General features: G+C 36.1%; 1 protein-coding gene across 1 annotated transcript; it reads left to right on the top strand.

Moving 5' to 3' along the window:
• Positions 1-6,302: 6,302 nt before the first annotated feature.
• Positions 6,303-15,999, top strand: hnf4b (hepatic nuclear factor 4, beta). Its single transcript, XM_058400158.1, has 10 exons — positions 6,303-6,693; positions 7,946-8,123; positions 8,474-8,568; positions 10,737-10,840; positions 11,310-11,462; positions 11,981-12,068; positions 12,150-12,302; positions 13,685-13,921; positions 14,595-14,714; positions 15,693-15,999. Exons 1-10 carry the CDS (start codon positions 6,579-6,581, stop codon positions 15,818-15,820), a joined length of 1,371 nt encoding a protein of 456 aa, XP_058256141.1. The 5' UTR covers positions 6,303-6,578; the 3' UTR covers positions 15,821-15,999.
• The last annotated feature ends 8,859 nt before the right edge of the window (positions 16,000-24,858 follow it).

Here is a 24,858-nt window from a genome sequence, read left to right as displayed (position 1 = left end):
GCTATGATACACTAAATAAATGCCATGAGATAATGTTTTGATGCCATGAGATAATATATTGATGCTATGATACACTATATTAATGCCATGAGATAATATATTGATGCTATGATACACTATATTAATGCCATGAGGTAATATATTGATGCCGTGAGATACTGTATTAATGCCATGAGATAATATATTGATGCCGTGAGATACTGTATTAATGCCATGAGATAATATATTGATGCCATGAGATACTGTATTAATGCCATGAGATAATATATTGATGCTATGAGATACTGTATTAATGCCATGAGATAATATATTGATGCTGTGATACACTATATTAATGCCATGAGGTAATATATTGATGCCGTGAGATACTGTATTAATGCCATGAGATAATATATTGATGCTATGAGATACTGTATTAATGCCATGAGATAATATATTGATGCTATGAGATACTGTATTAATGCCATGAGATAATATATTGATGCCTTGAGATACTGTATTAATGCCATGAGATAATATATTGATGCCTTGAGATACTGTATTAATGCCATGAGATAATATATTGATGCTATGACATAATTTATTGCTGTGAAGATACACTATATTTATGCTATGAAATAAAGTATTGATGTCATAAATAAGATATCGATGCTATGATAGTAATGCCTTGAGATAATATATTGATGCTATGAGATACTGTATTAATGCCATGAGATAATATATTGATGCTATGAGATACTGTATTAATGCCATGAGATAATATATTGATGCTATGAGATACTGTATTAATGCCATTAGATAATATATTGATGCCTTGAGATACTGTATTAATGCCATGAGATAATATATTGATGCTATGAGATACTGTATTAATGCCATGAGATAATATATTGATGCCTTGAGATACTGTATTAATGCCATGAGATAATATATTGATGCTATGACATAATGTATTGCTGTGAAGATACACTATATTTATGCTATGAAATAAAGTATTGATGTCATAAATAAGATATCGATGCTATGATAGTAATGCCTTGAGATAATATATTGAGGCTGTGCGACAATAACACATTAATATGTCATACTCACAAACTCATGGACACCAACTATGTTATAATCATGGAACACCAAAGTTATGGCCATAAATTGTGTAACTGTTAATATGATGTGGAACCACGTTTTTAATTAGTGGCCACTTAGATAATTATTCAGTGGGAAAATAAAAAAAAACATATTTTCTTAGAGAATTTGTTCAAGGTGACACAGGTTAATGGTCATGATATCTCCATTACCATGGTTTCCTCCAACCACACTGGTCTAACTGAAACACAATATTTGTCATAAGTTAAGTTCCTCATGGTCACTGAATGGAGCTTGAGAAACCTGCAATAACAAGCAGTAATAAATATTCTAAAGCAAGAAATAAATAAAGCAGATTTGTGATTCCTGTGGTGACCCTCACGGTCAGTAAAGTCCACACAAACATATTGCCAAGAAGCTCTGAACCCTGCACCACGGATCTCCAGCACTGAGGCCTATGAACCTCACAGAGCAGAGGGCTGAGATCCTCCAAGTTCTCAAAAACAAGAGCGGAAAGTAAGTCAAAGCAAAGGAAACATCTAGAGCATGATGTAGTCTCTGTCTTTTGAAAGAATTTGACTAATTTAATTCACTTTTATTTGGCACCATTGTCACAAAGCAGCTTTAGAGAATTTTAAATGTAGAAATTTATCCCAAATTTCGAGATGATATGAGGAAAAAACCTTGAGAGGAATCAAGGAGTCCAAATGGAACTTCATGCTCATACAGGTGACACCATTGAGCGTGATCATAAATCATTACTCTTCTGTGTGGAAAATTCCTTTCCTGACTTCTATCTTATCCTTAACATGAGTCTATTTTTGTTCTGTTCACTGATGCAAACTTTTCAGTCCTGAAGCCATCTTCATGCCTTCTGAGCACCACCATCCACAGCATCTGATGTGTCTCCAGACTGACCAAATGGATGGAGCCATCAGATTCAGCCTCAGATTCCAACTAGATTCCTCTTGTGATGGAACTCCAGACCTGAGCGTGATCCTTCCTGGATTTTCCCATGTGTTCATCTGGACATGGAACGAGTGAAGGATCAGACAGTTGTTTTCATCAGTAGCTACACATTTTTCTTTCCTTCCTTTCCCATTTCTTTCACTTCCGGGAAATCCGGTGAACCTCGATCACAGTGACACACTGCCAAAAATTATATCTTAGCAAATATCGTCAAATTTATTAACCTTTTATAACAAATATACGATTAATAAACCAATTTATTGAAGTTATTGTTCAGATCATTATTTTTTTTATTTTAGAAATAAATTAAAATGAGCCAAATTCCCCAAACAAGGCTTAGCAAAAAGAGCTAAGAAAAGTTTTAATAGTCTTGCACTTGTTTTATTGTAATATTTCAACAGGAAATAATCTGATGATGTTGAAGATATTTTTACCTGCCAAGACTTGCAACCTTGAATATTTCAAGCAATTTTCACTTTTTCAAGCAAAAAAAAGTAAAGAATAATCTTAGAATGAAAAAATATTAGCAAAAAATTTCCTTGGCTATGAAAAAGTCGCTTGATGAATCGAACCAACAGCCAAAAGAAAATGAAACCTTGTGTTCATCTATAAAGGTTTCTTTGTCTAACACCGAGACTTTTCTTTCCCGATCTCCAGCTCGGAAAAATCTCTCCATCTATCCGTCACCCATCTGTCCACATGTCAGACAGACAGACAGACAGGGAGCTTCACCTACAGTGCACCTGTAATGAGTAAATCCAGCTCCACTGACAGACTCTTTGACCTCACTGACGTCTTTTTTTCCTTCTCACCCGGGCAGCTTTGAGCCAGATGTTACAGGTGTTTTATTAGAAAAAGCAGACTCTCACACAGTCCTGACTCCTCAAACCTTGGTGTCTATCACGTTTTACACGTTTTACCTTGTCCTTTTCAGGACACGTCCTCTGATACAGTGTGTTGCAGTCAGGAAGAGTTAGGAAAGTGGGGAAGGGAGAGTTGGGTATACGGTGTACTCTGTCTCCCCCTAGTGGTCAGAGGCCAAAACTAGCTGATGATAATTTTGTGAGTGCATGTAAACAAAATTGAGTATGTCTAAATATTACAAAATAAAATAAACGGTAAATAATATCGTGTACTAATACAACTCTTTCTATCAGTACACAAAAAATAAAAAATAAATAACAACAATAACAACAACAACAACAATAATAATAATAATAATAATAATAATAATAATAATAATAATGATAATAATAATAATAATAATAATAATAATCATAATCATAATTATTATTATTATTATTATTATTATTATTATTATTATTATTATTATTATTAAATAGATAGATGTTTTATATTTTTATATTTTTCCCCCCAAAGAGACCCAGAATGGACAACTGATATTTTTTTTTATAATCATTTATTTATTTTGTTTTCAAATATATTTTCTCAGATTCAGAAATATTTTCCTTAATAATAAAAAAAACAGAATAAATGAGATTTATGTGAATAATGTTTAAAAATTAAATTAATTAAATAAAAGGGATTTTTTCCATCATAAAATATGCATACAATTAATAATCTAATGCCTAATTTGCATTTTTTAATACAGTTTAAAAGGAAAATTATAACACGTAAAATATAATTATGAAAATCTAATTAAAATATAAATGAGCAAAGGAAATATTTTAGCATGTTTTATTTGGCCTTAACAAAACAGTCTACATTAAGAATTTTTTTTTTTTTTTTATAATATATATATTATTTTGTTATTGTTTTATGTGACATTTCAGCTTACAATTCTAAATAGAGAAAAGAAAAATTACAAAAACATACAATTTTTTTAGATGAAATTCTGACCATTTTAGGGAATTTTAACCAATTTTTTTGTGAAATTGTAATTGTAAAAAAATCCTTTGATGATTTTAAATTCTGATGCAAGGGAAAGGAAACATTTTATATCTGGACTTTATTTTAAAATATTTTTTTAAAACCTCTTTTTCTGACATATTTTGGACTTTTTTCTCATTTGCATATTGTAATGCAAAAAAAAAAAAAATAGTTTTAAAAAGTTAAAAATCTTGATCTTTTACAGCTTTTTCAAATCATAGAAATTAAGCTTGGTGACAAAAATTGTGATGCTAGAATATATTTCTATATAGCACATATAGCTGGGAGCTGTGTGACGGACGGATTTTTATGAGCCATCAATCACAGAAAGTGGAGCTCTGTGGAGAAAGGGTTTGAGCTTAGGGGGGTAAAAAAAAAAGAAAAAGAAAAGAGGGCGGGGGGTTAAAGGGTGGGGTTCTAACCCGCAGCCTGTTGTGACATTCACGTAGGGAGGAACCGCTCTCTCACTCACTCACTCAGACCAGTCCATTACACCAAAGCATGATGGATAATCCCTCTAAAATCGCTCACATGTGGCCTGACGTGTAATTTGTTATAATTTATAATAATAATAAAAAAAATCATATGGCAACTTTCATGTTTTTTTATTTCTTATTTATTTATTTATTTTTTTTGCTTTTCTTTATAAACCCCCAGTATGTGGAGAGTAGAGATGTTGTTTATGCACAAAAAAGAGAGAGAGAGATCTGGCCTGCACTCTCTGTTTTTTTTCCTTCTTTTACCCAGAAAAAATTTACGGTCATCTGGGAATTTATGCTTTTTTATTAAAAAATGAAGGACATCAATAACAGATCTCACTCACAGTACATCAATCATAATATCCGTGTCAGAGCCGAATATAAAGTTTATCATCTCTTAGATTTATGACCAGTCCCTTTTTTTTATAGCACTTAAAGCAATGATTTTAATAATAGTTCTAATAATATATAAGTTTGTTTGTTTTTTTTTGTGTGTGTTTACTGAGTAAACTTCTGTAATGAGAACGCTCGTATTGTGTAATCAAGAAAAAGTACATCATGCATCGACTTCTTATCATTTTTTTAGGTGTAATCAATATTGCTGATAGCAAACACTGGGCAAAGGTGAATGGAAAACCCCTGCTTCTTCCTAGAAAAGGACAAAAAAATCAGGGTTGCCAGGTATGCAGTATTAAAGCAGGATTAAATACCAAAACTCTGCACATTGTAAAGAGTTTTGTAGCCAAACATGAGAAATATTATTGGATAAAATACTAAAGTATTTTTAAGAAATAAAAATATTCATGGCCTGTAAAAGAATTTAAAGAATTAAACATGATATATTTAAATATATTGAAACAATTTTTTTTGTATTATTTCATTTCATATATTAAGTAGGGGGGGGAAGTCTGTATAAGTAGGAAAATAATAAAAGCTGGGGATTGATACCTAAAATATAATTCTCTGAGACTCTTAAATGGTCTTACAGATGTCATCATAGATGAAAAAATAAATAAATAAATAAACAAATAAAATAAATAAATAAATAAAGAATGTATTGTCACAATAAACTGAGAAAGGTGCATGCTGGGAAGGTTAAAGGTGTGCCGTGGGTGTTTCTTTAAAAATAATACATTTTCACACCCACCCACCCACCCACACACACACACACACACACACACACACACACACACAAATTAATAAATAAATAAATAAATAATAAAATAAACAGCTGTATTTATCTACTATGCATATAAGTAGTTTCTATTGCAGGAATAAATTAATTTAAAAAATAAATGAAATAAAGAAAAAAAAGGTTTAAAACAATATCAAGAAATGTTGTCATTTATTAATTTGCTTTTTTAAAGTACAATATTATTTGTATTAATTATACAAAAAAAATGTGTACTGATATTTCATATTAAAATGTGTTAAAGAGTTTTACATTTAAATATTCCTGAAATAAATGTAAAAAAAAATCTAAAATAATCTGTGAGAGCGATTGGAGAAAGAAATTTAATTCCCTAAAATATTTCCTTCTCCAAACTCATGTCAGGGAAGTTAAAAAAAAATTTTTTTTTGAAAAAACAGATTTGGCAACCTCTGTGTAATCAGCATGGAAATCTCGTTACAACTCTGACCTCTAGTGGCCAAAATAAGAAGTTCACCTAAACGTGCAAACGTCATTATAAAGAAAACCTGTGGCTTGTAGTGACTCCAGTACTCCAGATGTTCTAAAGTGACACCAAAAACTTTGATTCATTCCTGAAAAAACAAATGTTTCTTGTGTTGTTATGTTCTGTCTGTGTGACAGTTAGTTTTCCTGAGCGAGCTCTGTGAGATGTTTACCTGCGAGAGCCCTCCCCTTTATGATTCTCTGTCCACTGATAAGAGCAAACACAGTGGCAATCTCAGAGCCAGCTCAATCTCGGCTTCTTCTTTCCTCACGTGCTTCAGAGAACATTAAAGGAAAGAGATATTGTTTTTATTTTAATGGAGATCACCAAAGAGAGAAGTATGCCATGGTGGTGAAAGTGAACTGAAAAAGTGAAGAGCAGGAAAGTCTTCTAAATGTTATGGTCTCCTGTGTAAATAAGGAAAGAACTTAAAGAACTTAGGAAAAATCATTCATCCGGCCGGATTTGGAATTACGGTGCCATGAAGATCTCTGAAGGAACGCTGGACCTGGGCACGACGGATTACGCGGTGGCCCTGGACCCAAGCTACACCATGCTGGAGTTTGACAGCCTCAAAGTTCTGCCAGTGGACACAGGTTTGTGTGACATGACCAGCAACACTCTTCAATGTGGGTTAAAGTGCACAAGGATTTGCAAACGGGAACGGAAACTCCGGACTGTTCCAAATGAGGGAAATAATCCTGATAATGAGGCGTTGATCATTTTGTCTATAATTATATTTTTGTTTTATCCATTTCTAGCTACATTTGGTGTTACAGAACATCTGTGAAATAAGATAGAAGTCAGTTATGGTTTGTTTATAGCAGCTATAAACAGACATAAAAATAAAAAAATAAATAAATAACTCGGTCCATCAAGTCACCTGAACATATTAAAGTACAGACACTTTTAACTCAACAAGATTGTCAGGTAATATTCATCATTTTCTCTACTCTGCTTCCTGCTACCGTATGTCCATCTGATCATGTTCATGTCTTCTGTAATGGTCGTGATTTTTCTCGACCCATCCTTGAATATATCCCCACAGTACATCCAGTGTTCCCAGGACAGCTGTGAAGTTCCAGAGTCCTGGTTCCATCCTGAACTTCTCTGGTGATGTTCTTCACTCTTTATGTGGGATTCCTCTGGGTTTTCCATTTTCCTCCCACCTGACTTTGGCATCAAATGCCTCATTCACATTGTTCACTGTTCCCAGGACAGACTCCAGATCCATCATGAAGTGGTTTGAATGAATAAGAAATGAATAAGAAATGTTCTCAGCTAAACCTGCGCCTTACCTGAAACTTCTAGCTGTCTAATGTCCTCTACAAACTCTACAATTTATCTACAAGTTCTAGACTCAGGGTTTCGACAGAATCTAGAGCACTTAGAGCCTTAGAGTCACGGTCACTGGTTTAGACATGACAGACTGAGAAAATAAAAATACAATAGAGCTAGAATGCAAAATTAAGCCCTAAATGCTCATGGTCCATGAATCCTCCATGAACGTGTACGGGATTTGTTTTTATTTAGAAATTTTCCCAAGCTTCATCTCGACCACCACATCTGGAACAGATGATGGAAGATCTAATCAAAGTTAATCAAACTTTCCATCACCGGAGTGAAAAGTAGTTCCAGTTACTTAACACTACTTAAGGCTTAACACTTCTCTGAAGCTTTTGTCACTCAGAGCCTTAGAACTCACCTGGGAATTTTGATCCACATGTTCAACATCTGCCCTTTGACCTCCATTATAAGCAATTTTATCTTCTTGTCTCATTACAGGCTGTAAATAAACCTTCTGAGATTAAGATTAAGGTTTAATTTGAGACTTGTTTCATGTCACAGAGTCTCTGAGGCCCGAGCCGTCCCCCATACCCACAGGTGGGTTGCCCCAAGCTGCGGTGACGCTGTGCTCCATCTGTGCAGACAAAGCCACCGGAAAACACTACGGCGCGTCTAGCTGCGACGGCTGCAAGGGCTTCTTTAGGAGGAGCGTGCGCAAGAACCACGCCTACACGTGCAGGTGAGAGCATGTCGGATTCCAGAAGAGCTTCGTTTCATCATATACCACGACAACTTCCTAAAAAAAAAATTCACACTGGAGACTTCCATAAATTTTCTCCCATAAACATCTCCTTACACATTGCGTTTCTAATTTGTGTATGAAAATCATCCTCTGTTGCTATAGAAACAGGTCACTGTTGCTATAGAGACGATGCATATTAGAACGACGCTGTCAGAGCTGCTGTTATAGAGAGTTAATCAACAACTTCTGACCAATCAGAGCAGAGAATTTAGAGAGATTAGATTTGATCGAGGAGCTAAAATTGGATTAGCTTAGCTTAGCATGTGTGTGTGTGTGTGTGTGTGTAGGTTCAGCAGGCAGTGTGTGGTGGACAAGGACAAGAGGAATCAGTGTCGATACTGCAGACTACGGAAGTGCTTCAGGGCTGGCATGAGGAAAGAAGGTGAGATGCTGAGCAATGAAATGGTTGAGTGCAAAAGTTTATGCACCCTTAATGCAGAAATGTGATTAATAGCAGGAGTGTGTTGTGTTTTATAGACGAGCTTTCATTTGCGACAACCAACAAAACCGATTATATAATCTACATAATATAGTATCAGCAAAGAAATAAATACAAATAAATAAATAAATGAATGTTTTATGTAATTAATTCTTACTTAATTATTGATTGATAACTAAATATAAATATATAAAAAATAATAACTGTAAATAGAAATATGAATAAAAATAAAGCAATAAATTGCTAAATAATAATAATAATAATAATAATAATAATAATAATAATAATAATAATAATAATAATAATAATAATAATAATAAAACTGATAGATAAATAAATAACAAAAATAAATCACAGGAATTTTTTTTACAATTACAGTTTCACTAAAATTCCCTAAAATGCTCAGACTTTCACCTGACAAATTCTTCACCTTAATATCCAGTATGTTTTTGTAATTTTTTTTTCTCTGTTTAGAATTTTTACATAAAGCCAAAAGTAAATAATCAAATAATCAAATAATCAAATAAATAAATAAATAAATAAATAAATAAATATTATTTCATGTTGTTTATTTATTTTTTTTAGCTCCTCTTTAAACCATGCCTTATTTATACTATTTATAAATATTTTCATATATATATTTCACTCTTATAGGTCCTAATGAACATCAGTGTAGAGATGTGTTTTAGGGCTGTGGGTAGTGTTTTTTTTTTAAGGAGGCATGAAAAAGGCAAGTGGATCATCTTTATTTCAGCCCGTCTCTGATCTCTGATGGAGAGAGAATTTAATCTGAATCTTATCTCCTTGTAGAGTTACTGATAAGCGAGAGGGATAAACTAATCAGGACAAGAAGGAGTGCTTTCTTTATGTCAATAATTAACACACCTGTGTATGGTCAGATATTTACTGAAGGTTATTCGGGTCAAACATGTAAAATAGATCAGACATGCTTGGAACAGCTTGAAACGTGATAATAGTTAAGAAGATGACGTATATAATCTGCAGCATTATGATAGATGCAGCTAGCCTTTTTTGAATTCTGTGCATTCGGACAGTTTTCAGGCTGTAATTCATGGTGTAAAGCGAGTCTTAAACCGAGTTTAAAACCAGTGTGGCCTATGATAAGGCATTCGGCCACCAGAGGGTGTGATTTTCTCACAGGCAAAGGTAAGCTCATGGCAATGCTGAGTAGCAGAAGAGAAGAAATCAAGAAGTTATTCCTATCACTGTGTAGTGAGATTTTGATGAGAATAAGTCATTGTGAGACGACAACACACCATCGTCCACCATGGAGTCTAACAACTCGGTTTGAGATGAACCTTTAGCTGTGTTTGAGGTTAATAGAGTAACCAAGGTTTAAAGATTTTAGGACAAAAAAAACCCATGAAACTAGTCCAAACATGTGATCATCAGAAAATGTTCATTACTTGTTTCAGCTTTTGAGATATTCCTGATGTACGGACATTACCACTCCATAATCTACTTTTCCCTTTGCTTTCCCCTTCTTTATCTTTTTTAGTATACGTATCTCATCAATAGAAACCATTCTTTACATCATAGTCATCACAGACACACTGTGTGCACTTTACTATCACACTTTACCATTTAATAAAAATGTATTACATTTCATTCAGATTTTTTCTTATGAAACGAGATCTTAAAAGACACAGAGTGTTTAAAAACTAGCCACTCCTCAAATGAAATAAAAATAAAATGTACATAAAGCGAGCATGCAGGAAAATCCAACTATGAGGATGTTTATTAGTGTATGTTGCAGTACCGTTTTTGACCGCATTAACAGCTGTGTAATGGAAGCTAAGGTTTGTTAGACTTTACTGTGAAGTGCTGAGGCGAGTTAAAATGAGATACGAAGATTTTATTTTAATAAAAACATAGACAATGCTTGTAAAAATGTCAAAAAGCGTCACCAACGAATGAGCAAACTCATTTATGAAAATATGAGACTTTTATGGTTTATTTTTGAGTTAAAATGCAATGTTTAAGACAGGCTTATGAAGTAAACTACTGGGAAAAAATATCTGAATAAAAAGAAGTGTACTTCTGCCAAAGTTATTTTGTCCATGATCAAACACAACACTGTGTTTCCTCAGCTGTCCAGAACGAGCGAGACAGGATCAGCTGCCGGAGGGAAGCTCAGGGAGTCGGGACACTGACCATCAGCATCCTACTGAAAGCTGAAGAGAGCACACATCAGGTAGGCATCATCAGCATCACCGCAGAAAAGCCGATCAGTGACGACAAAAGAGACGAATATTCTGAACAAACGCAGAGTGAAGCTGCCATTAATGCGATCCTCAGAGATGAGAAGATCAGACATCTTCAGGTCTCTCAGTGGTCAGTGGAACTGCCGAAAGCAGTTGGTTTAACTGAATGCATAAGCTCAGAACAGAAGGGATTTTTTTAAATGTGTGCAATAAGAACCAGGCTTCCACATGACAACGCAAACGAGCACACAGAAAGAGCTAATTGAGTAATGAGGCATGGGATTTTTTTCCATCAATGGCTTCCATAATATGATGGAGAACTTTGAGAAATTCCTCCACTTGCTCTCATTAAATCATGTGTATAAATGTATTTGCTTTCCCATCTTGTATTGTTTACATTCTCTAACACTGTTCTGCTCTTCAGCCACATTAAGCTCACTGTTGTGGTTCTCCTTGCAGTTCTCCGCCCTGACCCCGCCCATTAGGGAAGTTATCACCAAGAAGATCGCTCAACCAGCTGATGTTTGCGAATCTATAAAACAGCAGCTCCTCCTCCTGGTGGAATGGGCCAAACGCATCCCCGAGTTCTGCGAGCTGCCGGTGGATGACAGGGTAGGACATGGTTCTGTCTGTTTCATCTCATGCTGATTAATAATCCCACAAAACCTTAGACAGTGACACACATCAAACACCATCAGTTCTGATGAATATAATTATAAAAACTATGAAGAGATAGATAGATAGATAGATAGATAGATAGATAGATAGATAGATAGATAGATAGATAGATAGATAGATAGATAGATAGATAGATAGATAGACTGATCAGCAGACAGATGGCTAGACAGAGAGATGGGAGGATTGATTGATTGATTGATTGATTGATTGATTGATTGATTGATTGATTGGTTGACTGACTGACTGACTGACTGATTGAATGATTCATTCATTCATTCATTCATTCATTCATTCATTGGCAAACTGATTAACATCAAATTATACATTATACAAAGTATGATGCATATTTCTTAAATAAGTAAAACTTTAATTTGTGGAAAATCGCTGTGATGTAAGAGGAATAAATCACTATGGAACATAGGACAAAGTAACTTTGCTGTGTTTCCATGCAGGTCAACTTATTGCGAGCTCACTCTGCTGAGCACCTCATCCTGGGCGTGGCTCGCCGCTCGCTTCCCTACAATGATGTCATCTTGCTAGGTAACATACAACTGAGCATTTTACCTTCAAAGCCTTTCTCTTCATGTGAGAACTGATTCCATTTCTGATTCCACCTCTCAGGAAATGACTTCATCATCCCCATGAACGGTCCAGAACTGGAGATGTCCAAAGTGGCTGCACGTGTCCTAGAAGAGCTGGTCAGGCCTCTGAGAGAGCTGGACATAACAGACACGGAGTTCGCCTGCCTCAGAGCCATCGTGTTCTTCGCTCCAGGTCAGTCATGGGTCACCGCCGGCTGCCCGTTACCTCACCTCGTCTCGCCTCGATCCCATTTACCGAAACCGTCCTGCTCTGAATGCTCTGGTTTCATGGTGTCTTACGGAAAACTATTAATAACTTGGAAAGTTCTGGAATATTAGCTGTTGGCTGGAGAGACTGATTATAAAATCAGAGCCAAACCGGCTGAGGAGTGTCAGGTTCACACATTTCACTTTACTTTCAATACACACACACACACACACAGAGGAAAAAAACATTGTGATCAGGTTTTCCAGGATAAAAAAAAATCTTAAAATAAATTTATTTAAAAAATACATTTATAAATGAATTATAATTTGAGGAGAAGAATTAAATCTGAGTATCAGGTATTAAATGATGAGGTTATGATTTAAAGTCTAGCTAGTGGTCAGTTTCAGAGCTATTTTAAGAATTGTTTTGTGTTTCATCATCTTCAAATAGTGGGTTTGTGTAAATTTGTGCAGCTTCTTTTATCTGTTGATTAGAGCAGGAAGAAGCAGACAAATTAAAATAAAAAATAATTAAAATAATAATAATGAATTAATTATTAATTGATAAAGTTTTTATTTGTTAAAAAAATTAAATAAAAAAAGTATGAAAATGCAGATAAAATTAAATGTAAAAAATATAATAATAAATTAATTAATAAAATAAAATAAAATAAAATAAAATAAAATAAAATAAAATAAAATAAAATAAAATAAAATAAAATAAAAATTTAATTTCAAAATAAAATAAAAAATAATTTCCCAATGCAAATAATCTTATCAGACATTGTCAGAATAAACACATAAATGATTTTATGACTTCAGGACTGATATAAAATGAGTCAGGATACTGTTGGCTTTCAGTGTGAGAGGGTTTTGATATTTAAAATGTTTATTCTTGCCATTTAAAGCCAGATTTTCACAGCTCTGTTTTTCTTTAAATGCAGCTTTGCATATGCGTCTGCAGCTCTTTTATTCTTTGCAAACCTACATTCACAAAAATTCTGAACGAAATCATGCATCTTCCATGTGAATGCTTATTCACTGTCAATGCTTAATTAATGTGATTGTGAGCCCTGCCCTCAAACAAGCTCATAATCAGTCTTGGGTGTGAACTATTACAATAATTCATAAATTTTTACATTTAATTATTTAATAATTACATTTAATAATTAATAAAATAAATTAAAAGAGCACAAAAAAGAGAAAAATAAGTCCTGGTCATGAACCACCACACCACCAGAATCAGGACATGAGAGACAGTATGTATGATATTTTTAGTTTTATTCTGGTGCTGGTGCTGAAATTATTTTCCGTTAATTTAGCTCTTTAAATTGTTATAAAGGTATTGAATCTGATCCTCTGTTTCAGACTGCCCGGGCCTGGAGAGCGCTCAGATGGTGCGCAGGCTGCGTTTTCAGGCCCACGTGTTGCTGGATGAGGCGACGTGCGAGCAACGCGGCCGGTTTGGGGAACTACTCCTGCTGCTGCCTCCACTGCAGAGCACCGCCTGGCACATGGTGGAGCAGCTCCAGCTCGCTCGGCTCCTGGGAGAAGCCAGCATGGACAGCCTGCTGCAGGAGATGCTGCTTGGAGAGTCAGCCTCAGGTACCTAGATGCTAGAGCACATCTGGAACAGCTTCCATCAACCAGACGTCAAATTTAGATATTTGTGACTTGAACTTGGAGCAAAAGATAAGACTTGTAAGGAGAGGGTCAAGGATAAATTAACTAATTAATTAATTTGTTGATAAATAAAAAAAAGAAATAATTTAATAAATAAATAAATAAATATTGTGTATAATAATAATAATAATAATAATAATAATAATAATTCATTAAATAAGTAAATAAAAAGTATTTTGTAAATAAAGTAAAAATATTAAACACAACTTTGTAATAATTACACAAGGAATTTCAAATAGAATAAATAAAATAAATATTAAATGTGAATACAAAAATGGAAAAATATTTTAAACAAAACTTTAATTAAAATGGGTTTGTCAAAATGTTGTAAAGTAAAATGGTAATTAAAATATTATTTAATTAGTTAAAGAAATACTATAATAAATAATATTTTAATGGATGTTAAAAAAATGTTTTTGTTTTTGTTTTTTTGCTAAATTTTTTGGAATTTGTAAGGTCATTGTGGTTTTATGGCCAATTTACAATAATCCAACCTGAATCTTAAATCCTGCAGAACCGTGGTTCCTCTGCTGAAATCCAGCTATAGCAAACAGATGAACCTGAATTTGTGTTTCTCCTCATTGATCTTTCACAGGCTCAAACCCAGAAGTGCTCGGGTTCAGTTCTCCTGTAGACCCGGTTCTGCCACGGAACCTGCACCCAGAACACGTGGCACTGCCAAACTTCACCTCCGTCATCCTCCCTGTACCGTCCTGTGAGTACCACTGCTGAAAGAAAAGTCAGATTCAGACTGAAATCAACCCTTTCATGAGGTCTACCTGCACTGCATCTACCACTGGCCACTGTTACACTCTCTCCCACCAATGTACCAATGTAACCCCCCACGGGTCCTACTTGCAACCTAGTAGGTCTCGTACCGGCACTCTAACAAGGAGGGTAAAGACTGCAGCCTCTAGTATGGAGAACCTTAATAATTAAGGGTTCTACATTTATGTATAGTTCTATCATAAAAAAATTCCCAGGTTGTAGATCCCTTTTAGAAGGTACAATCTATTAAGAAAACAAATAGGGTTCTTGAAAGGTTCTCTAAGGGTTTGTGGAGTAATTAAGGGTCCTTAGATAGACTTAACTTGGAATATGTTCTGATCGTAGCGTTCTAGGCAGAATCTTTAACATATCACCAAGAGGGATAACAGAGGTGAAGATTCTTCAGGATCGTTTTTGTACCAGGTTTTTTTTGTAATACCTAGAACCTGTTAGACTATTACCGTTTCACTGTCTTGTTACTTGATACACTTTTAAGAAAGATGAGTTCTTAAAGAAAGTGTTCTTTAAGTCCTGATTGGATAATTATTTCTTGATGTGTGTATAGCTTGTGAGTTCTACTCTTTGATAGGGCTCTATCAGTTTTCGAACCATTTTTATGGGTTTATCTGTAAGCTTTAACAGTTCCCTCAGAAGAAGGTCTTCAACTTGTGTAGGGTTTTAGTAAAAAGGGGTTCTACTACTGTCAGTTTCTTGAAGCGTTCTTGTTCTCAAGAGGAAACAACAATAGTTTCTCAAGCACTCTATATGTTCTAAGAGTGTAAAAAGCCCAGGATATTAATGTCTCTCTCCTGTAATCAACACTTGTTCCACTATTTCTGTCTCTGATTTTTTGTTTGTTTGTTTGTTTGGAGTGACAACATGGCTGACGTCTCAAGCTCACTCCTGTCTCTCTTCTCTTTGGCAGCTCTAGCTGGAGTTCCTCTACTTGCTGTCCAGCCTGGTGCTCAGCTCTACACACACACACCTTCTGCAGAAATGCCACTAGAGATAGACAGCTGTCTCAGCAAGCCGGCAGTCCACACATGTCTCTGAACACACACACACACACTACTACTACTTGCTAATGCCCATGTGTACTACAATGCATCTTAGTGCTCTATGTTCCCTTTTATACCAAAACCATGAAAAACACTCATTTCTAATTAGCTTCTGTTCAGCAAGCGTAGCCAAAAACATTCACAGTTGCTAACAACATCAGCGCCCTTTTTAAATCACTTATTAGCCTGATAGCAAATACGCACCGAAAAGTACGAATGAATCATTCGCATGAAGGAAATGGGAACTGATTTTGTTTGTCCCAAACAAAACGTGGTGATTAAATAAATGAACACCAGCAGGGGGCAGTGGTGAGCAGAATCAACACTCAGCAGCCAACAATGTATTCAAATCTCTTGCAGCTCGTCTAAAATTCTGCTTTTGTGAACTTTAGCATAATTAGATTAGCATAATTTAAGATTTTTATTTGTCATGTATACGGTTCTATACAGTATAAAACTGGCAGTACAGTGAGAATCCAGTCGCTCCTCCTAGACTGTGTGAATAAATGAACAAAATCTATGAGCTAATTTTAAAAAAAGAAGTATTGACAGAAATCATCAGAAAAAAAAAGAGGAAATGGAATGGAATGTGCAACATGTTTAAATGTTAGCTGTAGTAGCATGTGGAGTGGAAATAAATTACAGCCAACAGGGGGAGCTGTTGAGCAAGACGTATTAACAGTGTTGTATTTCCTATAACAGCTCATCCCTTGGTGTGTTCTTCCTCTTATCCTACAGCAATTACACGCAACGCAAAGTTTATGTAAATGTCCCGGGTTTATTCCTTTACTGAACAGATTCCTTGCTCACGTGTTCAGTTTAGAATCAGATCGGTCGCTTTATAATCCTCTAGTCTAATCCAAATCCAATCATTCTGTACATGGTGAGTTCTCTCTACTTCTGATTTCACACACTTTACATGTCCATCATCTGTATTTGATATAATATCGGGACATTTTGTTAGGCATTATACTGTATATACACACATGTATACTGTATATTGTATATACACACATACAGATGTACAGATATACACACCTACACACACCGACAGACCTACAGACATACACACACCTACACACACTGACAGACCTACACACCTACACACACTGACAGACCTATACACCTACACACACCGACAGACCTACAGACATACACACACCTACACACACTGACAGACCTACACACCTACACACACTGACAGACCTACACACCTACACACACTGACAGACCTATACACCTACACACACCGACAGACCTACACACCTACACACACCGACAGACATACACACACCTACACACACCGACAGACCTACAGACATACACACACTGACAGACCTACACACCTACACACACCGACAGACCTATACACCTACACACACCGACAGACTTACAGACATACACACACCTACACACACCGACAGACCTACAGACATACACACACCTACACACACTGACAGACCTATACACCTACACACACCGACAGACTTACAGACATACACACACCTACACACACTGACAGACCTATACACCTACACACACCGACAGACTTACAGACATACACACACCTACACACACCGACAGACCTACAGACATACACACACCTACACACACTGACAGACCTACACACCTACACACACCGACAGACCTACAGACATACACACACCTACACACACTGACAGACCTACACACCTACACACACCGACAGACCTACAGACATACACACACCTACACACACTGACAGACCTACAGACATACACACACCTACACACACCGACAGACCTATACACCTACACACACCGACAGACTTACAGACATACACACACCTACACACACTGACAGACCTATACACCTACACACACCGACAGACTTACAGACATACACACACCTGCACACACCGACAGACCTACAGACATACACACACCTACACACACTGACAGACCTATACACCTACACACACCGACAGACTTACAGACATACACACACCTACACACACCGACAGACCTACAGACATACACACACCTACACACACCGACAGACCTATACACCTACACACACCGACAGACTTACAGACATACACATACTGTAATTATGACATTTTAGTTTTTGAATAAAGTTGAAATGTCTGTTTACAGAAGTGTTTAAAAATTCCATTCTTAAATACACCATGTATTAGACTGATATGATATAAATGTCTGCCTCTCTGTATCTCTATCTGTATCTGTCTGCCTCTCTTTCTGTCCTTTCTGTCTGACTCTCTCTGTATCCCTATCTGTATCTGTCTGCCTCTCTATCTGTATCTGTCTGTCTCTCTCTCTGTATATCTCTCTGCCTCTCTATCTGTATCTGTCTGTCTCTCTCTCTGTATATCTCTCTGCCTCTCTATCTGTATCTGTCTGCCTCTCCCTCTGTCTGCCTCTCTCTCTCTCTGTATCTCTGTCTGTATCTGTCTGCCTCTTTTTCTGTATCTCGGTCTGCCTCTCTATCTGTATCTGTCTGCCTCTCTGTCTGTCTGCCTCTCTATCTGTATCTCTATCTGTATCTGTCTGCCACTCTATCTGTATCTCTGTCTGTATCTGTCTGCTTCTCTCTCTCTGTCTGCCTCTCTCTCTGTATCTGTCTGCCACTCTATCTGTATCTCTGTCTGTATCTGTCTGCCTCTCTCTCTGTCTGCCTCTTTCTCTATCTGCCTCTCTCTCTGTATCTCTATCTGTATCTGTCTGCCTCTCTATCTGTATCTGTCTGCCTCTTCTCTGTCTCTCTGCCTGTCTGTTCATCTCTCTGACACACAAACATTTTCTGTCTCCCTTCCTCTTTCCGTCTGTCTCTCTCCGCAGCATCAAATCTGACTCCTCACATCTTTCCTCAGAGGCGAGTGAAATGACTGTGTGAATGTAATAAAGTGAAGACGGTGGTGAAATATTACCCGGTGATAAAAACACAGCAGTAAATGTTTGTTGCTCTGGTGATGTGGCGAAGTGACGGGTTCATGGTCCACACCGAGACGGCATCTTTTTCTGAAAGATCTTATCTTTATTAGCCATCTAAGTGCTTTATAGAAAATGTTATCAGGAATATTATAGCACGTGTTTCCCGAATTTCTCAAGAAGTGCTTCTGCTGCTTTGTGGATCGAAAGCAGCTTGTTATCAAACATTCTTTATCATTTTATAAAGAGTGTTAGCATCTGAAAAGACCACAGGTATTAGATTTACAAAATATATATTTAAAAAAAAAGCACATTATATAAATTATATAAACCACAGATTGTGATTCATGTTGTCAAATATTTTTGTTGTCTTGGCATTTTTAGCTTTAGCCGTGAGTTTCGAAGCTAATATAGACGCTAATAGACGCCAACGTAGCTAATAGACGCTAATGTAGCTAATAGATGCTAACATAGCGAATAGAAGCTAACAGCCTCTAGCTTAGCATTGTGTGAAGCAACTTGATGTGTCAATCATAAAGTTCATAAATGAGCTCAAAATGGAAACTTATTTGTATACGTTTAATGTTTTTTATCAAAATAAACAATTAGGCTAAATTTTGTTCCGTTAAATTATTTTTATCCTGGATGCGTTGGTAAGTCCGTTACAGCAAATGACCAGCAGATGGCGGCAAAGACACACCAAAACACAGTCTGGCTGTTCGCTGGAGGAGTTTAGAGTTAAATTTCTACACATTAAATCGTGTTAATATTAAATCTGACGCGTGATTTATATTCGTACATTTATTTTTACATTTAATCCTATTTCTGTGTGCAAAGGTATCATTCTAAAATGTGTTTTTGTTCTACCAGCCCACAGTTTCTCTAGAGCATGCACATGGTCTTTCTGTCTGTCTGTTTTCCTCTCTTTCTTTCTCTGTCTCTCACTCTTAGAGTTAAAGATAAAGTTGAAGTGTTTGGCTTTGGGTTAAAGTCGAACTGAGTTAAACTGGGTGTTGTAGGGGTCAGTGGGATGTGTGAAGCTCTGTGCAGGACAATCGTGACATCCCGAGGTTTTGGGGAGTGAAAGACTCGCACCATAATCGCCTCTAATGTTTATTTTAGAACTAGAAAATAAATAATAAAGAATCAGAAATATTCACCTGGTATTAAAAGTTACCTCAGCAGGAGCAGCAGATTTTATCCACACTGATGAGTTTCATCAAACTTCTCTGTGTCTTATAAACAGCTCATAATGCATTATAAACATCTCTATAACTGTAACTGTAATGTGTTACAGTGTGAATGATAACTAAAGATATAATACCTACAGAGAACTGTATCTGTCTCTCCTCTTCTCTCTCTCTCTCTCTGTCTCTCAATCTGTTTTTTTCTGTCTCTCATTTCTCTCTCTCTCTCTCTCTCTCTCTCTCTCTCTCTCTCTTTCTATCTCAATCTGTGTCTTTCTCTGTGTCTGTCTTATCTGTCTGTGTCTCTCTCTCCTCTCTCACTCTCCTCTCTCTCTCTCTCTCTCTCTCTCTCTCTCTCACAATGTCTGTCTTTCATTGTCTCTCTCTCTCTCTCTCTCTCTCTCTCTCACAATGTCTGTCTTTCATTGTCTCTCTCTCTCTGTCTGTCTGTCTCTCTCTCTCTCTCTCAATCTCTCAGTCTTTTCTCTATCTATCTATAATCTGTCTATTTGTGTCTCTCTCTCTCTCTCTCTCTCCCATTATTTCTGCAGTGTGTAATTCATAACGCATTATAAAAATTATTTTTCACTGTGATGCATTTTCTTTGTATTACACAGTATAAGAAGTTACAGATGGTGTTCGTAGTTTGTTTATAGTACGGATCTTGTTGGTTTTGTTGAAAACATTAGCATCTGATAATAGATTTATGAATCACAAGAGGAATCATTTCTCATCACGTGAAAAAGAATAGCACCATAGATACACTTTCTCAAATTGAGGTCAAATCACTGGGTTTGTGTGTGTGTGTGTGTGTCTGTGTTTTGGAAATCTGAACTTTCTCCTCCAACTAATGTATCCAAAAAAATGAATCATTTGGTGTGTTTTTTTGCATTTTGTCCTGCAGAAATAATTTATTTAGTGTATTTCTCTGAACCGTTCCTCGTTCAGTTCCAGGAAAGAGTCATCCATTCCTCCAATACTGAACAGAACTTCCTGAAAGGCTCAGAGGCCATTTTTTCAACGTTCAGACCCGAGCACAGATCAGAAGCTCCACATCTGCCTACCTGCCCCTGGATCGTTCTCCTCTCCTCCTCTGCTCCAGGTGTTCGGGGCTTTTCCATGATCCTGTCCTCCAGGGGTTGTGGAGTAAACGGGAGGGGGAGGGGTGGTGTCGGGGGAGGAAACCGCACGGCCACAGGTAGCACAGACCAGGTCTTTCAGCCTCGCCTTCGCCCTCGCTGACCCACAGCCTCAGCACCGGGACGTGTAAAGCATTCCTTCTGTTCTCAAACGTCGAAACATTGAGCCGTACGTTTGGGGTTCAAGTAACATAATCAGCGCTGACTGAGATTTGGCGCCGAACAGAACGTCGAGGGCCGACGAGGGGAGGCGACGTGCCACATGCACTTTGCCTTTACACTTTGCGGTTACTCCGGAACATGACAAGTTGTGTTTTTTGTTTGGGAAAAAAAAGAGTTGGTAAAAGAACATCTGTGTTCCAGCTGCTAGATCCTGTTTCACGGATGTTCCATAACATGACATTAAACCTTAAGCGGATAAAAAGCATGTGACATTCTTCTCCCGCTATATTACATTATAAACTCCTAGCATCAGAACACCGTCCCATCAAGGTTGGTGCGTTTAAAGGAATCTCAGAAGTGAAATTTTTTATTGAGTCGTTTTTGTTTTATCAACAACGTGAAATTATGTTGAGATCATTTGCATGTTACAAAAAATCTGAAGACAGACTTAGGGATACTTCAAGTTAGAGTTAGTGTAGAGTTCAAGCTCAAATTAAAATTAGAATTCGAGTTAGCCTGAGAGTTTGAGCTGAAGTTCAAAGTAAGTTAGAGTTTGAATTGAAGTAAGATTTCAAATTACAGTTGGTGTTAGAGTTAAAATTGGAGTTAGAGCTAAAGTTCAATTAGAGTTTGAGTTCAAGAATTAGAATTAGAGTTTGAGTTCAAGAACTAGAATTACAGTTTGAGTTCAAGAATTAGAATTAGAGTTTGAGTTAACATTAAAGTTTGAGTTCAAGTTTAATTAATTTTCAGTTTCAGCTAATGTTAGAGTTGAAGGTAAAGTAAGAGTTAAAGTTCAAATTACAGTTGGTGTTAGAGTTAAGGTTAGAGCTAAAATTCGAGATAAAGTTAGAGTTAAAGGTATAGTTAATGTTAGTTATATTATATTATATTATATTATATTATATTATATTATATTATATTATATTATATTATATTATATTATATTATATTATATTATATTCTTCTTCAAATGTAGGACAGTCGTAATAAGCATTTCACTACATTCTCATACTGTGTATGATTTTGTATGTGACAAATAAAATTTGAATTTTTAAAGTTCAAATTACAGCTAGTGTTAGAGTTAACGTAAGAGTTAAAATTTGAGTTAAAATTAAAGTTCAATTACAGCTAGTGTTAGAGTTGAAGTTGGAGTTGAAGGTAGAGTTAACATTAGAATTAAAGTTTAAATTTATGTTAGTTGTAGGTAAATTAAAAATTAAAATTTGAGTTAAAGTTAGACTTTAAAATAATGAGTTTGAATTCAACAATTAGAATTAGAGTTTGAGTTGATCGGAAGATCGGGGTTCAAGCCCCAGCACCACCAAGCTGCCACTGTTTGGCCCTTGAGCAAGGCCCCCAACCCACCCTGTTCCAGGGGCGCTGTATCATGGCTGACCCTACACTCTGACCCCAACCCCCAAGGATGGGATACATGAAGAAAGAATTTCACTGTGCAGTAATGTATATGTGAGAAATAAAGACAACTTAACAGTAGAATTGAAGTTTAAATTTTAGTTAAAGTAAAAGCTGAAATGTTAGAGTTGAAGTTCGAATAAATGGTGTAGTTAATGCTAGTTAGAGTTAAAGGTTAAATTTCAGTTAGTCATACAGTTAAAGTAGGAGTTAAAATTAGAGTTAGAATTCAGTTCAAGTTAATGTTAAAGTTAGAGTTAAAGGTAAAGTTATAGTTAGTGTTAGTGTTAAAGTAAGAGCTGAAATTTGACAAGTTTAACTACAACTAATGTTAAAGTTAAAGGTAAAGTTGAAGTTAAATGAGTTAAAGGTAGAATGTGAGTTAAAGTACAAATTACAGTTAGTGTTAGTGTTAACGTAGGAGTTAAAATTGAGGTTAAAGTTAAAAACAGAGCTCAAGTTAGTGTTAGAGTTGGAGTTAAAATTAAAGTTAGAGTTAACATTAGAGTTTAAGTTAGTGATAGAGTTTAAGTTCAAACTAAAGTTAGAGTTTAAAGTTTGAGTTTTAACTCTAAGTTAAAAAGTTAGAATTAGTGTTAGAGTTGAAATTAAAGCTAGTGCTAGAGTTAAAGTTGAAATTAAATTTAATCTAAGAGTTAAAAAAAAATTTTAAAAGTCAGTATCAGAGTTGAAATGAAAGTTAGAATTAGTATTTTAGTTGGAGCAGAATTTAGAGTTAGAGTTACACATGGACACAGCAATCAGATTTGACTTCCAGTGAAAACATATTTGGTAAAAATCTGAGCAGGATCCAGACCAGAGACACGTTTCAGCTAGCTCATGATCAACGATTCTACCAGCAACTCACTTGGAAACGCACATCATCGCGTTGAGCTCAACGTTTCTGTAAGTTATCATCAGTTTTTCCTCCGTATTCCATTTACATCATTATCAGGAATCTGAGAGCAGCCTGTTACTCAGAAACGCTGGAAGTTTCTGTGGTTAAAGAAGATCAAGACACTTCACCCTCTCTTACACTCTCAGGCTTTTAGTCACTGGTCCGTGTTTATCATTTATCACTAAATCCATTGACTCCCTCCAGTCTGATAAAACGCAGGACAGGGATCAGAAACCGATGGCAAAGATGAGCATTTCCACTGAGAAAGAGATTCCCAGACCAATCATTTTGCAATTCCGAATGCGCTCTGGGTTTTTCCCGATGCTCTCTGGTGGCTGTGAGGAATCTCCAGTATAACGAGGTGACAGAAATGAACTCAGTCTCATCACATACTAAAATCAGGAATTCTTGGAACAAAGCTGGAAAGTTCTCGAATCCCCACATTTTATTAACTAAGACGTTCTACAACCTACAGTGTAACTGTAAATGGATAAAAAGTAAATTTTAATTTATAAGAAATTGCTGGAATCACTTCAGGACGTTCTGTTAAAGGAAAACAATCAACTGCGTCCCAAATGACCTACTACACACTTACACTATGCACCATGTACTCTAGTGTCTAGTCAGTGTATGAATTTTAGGAAATCTCAAATGGAATGCTACTGTTTTTTGGGGGAGTTTTTTTATCAGAAGCGTAAGCCATATTGTTCCGACGCTGCTTCTTCTTGTAGTGTAAATAGTTACAGTATTCACACTACACAGTGATATCGAATAGCGTACAAGTGTGTGATTTGGGATGTGGCCTGAGTGTAGTAACAGCGCTTGCTGAAAATTTGGGATTAATTGCTGTTGTATGGAAATGAGCTCTGTTGTCGGTTTCATGAATCATTTTGAATTAAAAATCCTTTACAAGCTGTGAAGGTTATCGGCCTGACTGATCAATTTTTCATAAAAAAAAACAAAAACACAACAGTCTCCAGGCGTACTCTTCGTCCTCAATCCCGAGATGACGATCGGAATCTGCTTGGATTTTTGGGTCAGGGCGTACAATAGCTACATTCCAAACAGAAGAGGGTTACGCAAGGATGCAGGAACAGCTGTGTTTAGTGTTCTCTAACATCCTCTAACTTATTTACTCTTTAACAAAAGCACAATCCTACATTTATCCTAGTTATAAATAGCATAAATAAAGCAGACCCTCACTACAGCTTCCATCTCAAATCCTGCAGATCAGATCGTATGAGACAGAATTCCCATGCTTTATACTTTAGATTTCCAAAGGAATATTTATACTCAGTTTTTTT

Source organism: Hemibagrus wyckioides, linkage group LG10 (genome assembly GCF_019097595.1).
Source record: "Hemibagrus wyckioides isolate EC202008001 linkage group LG10, SWU_Hwy_1.0, whole genome shotgun sequence".
Taxonomy (NCBI): domain Eukaryota; kingdom Metazoa; phylum Chordata; class Actinopteri; order Siluriformes; family Bagridae; genus Hemibagrus; species Hemibagrus wyckioides.
This window is presented reverse-complemented; position numbering and strand designations above follow the sequence as displayed.

What these genes read in the sequence shown, in the direction of transcription:
- hnf4b (XM_058400158.1), top strand. Translation starts at nt 6,579, where the DNA reads ATGAAGATCTCTGAAGGAACGCTGGACCTGGGCACGACGGATTACGCG. An exon ending in AACCACGCCTACACGTGCAG is followed by an intron (nt 8,124 to 8,473) that starts GTGAGAGCATGT and finishes GTGTGTGTGTAG; the next exon opens with GTTCAGCAGGCAGTGTGTGG. An exon ending in GCTTGGAGAGTCAGCCTCAG is followed by an intron (nt 13,922 to 14,594) that starts GTACCTAGATGC and finishes GATCTTTCACAG; the next exon opens with GCTCAAACCCAGAAGTGCTC.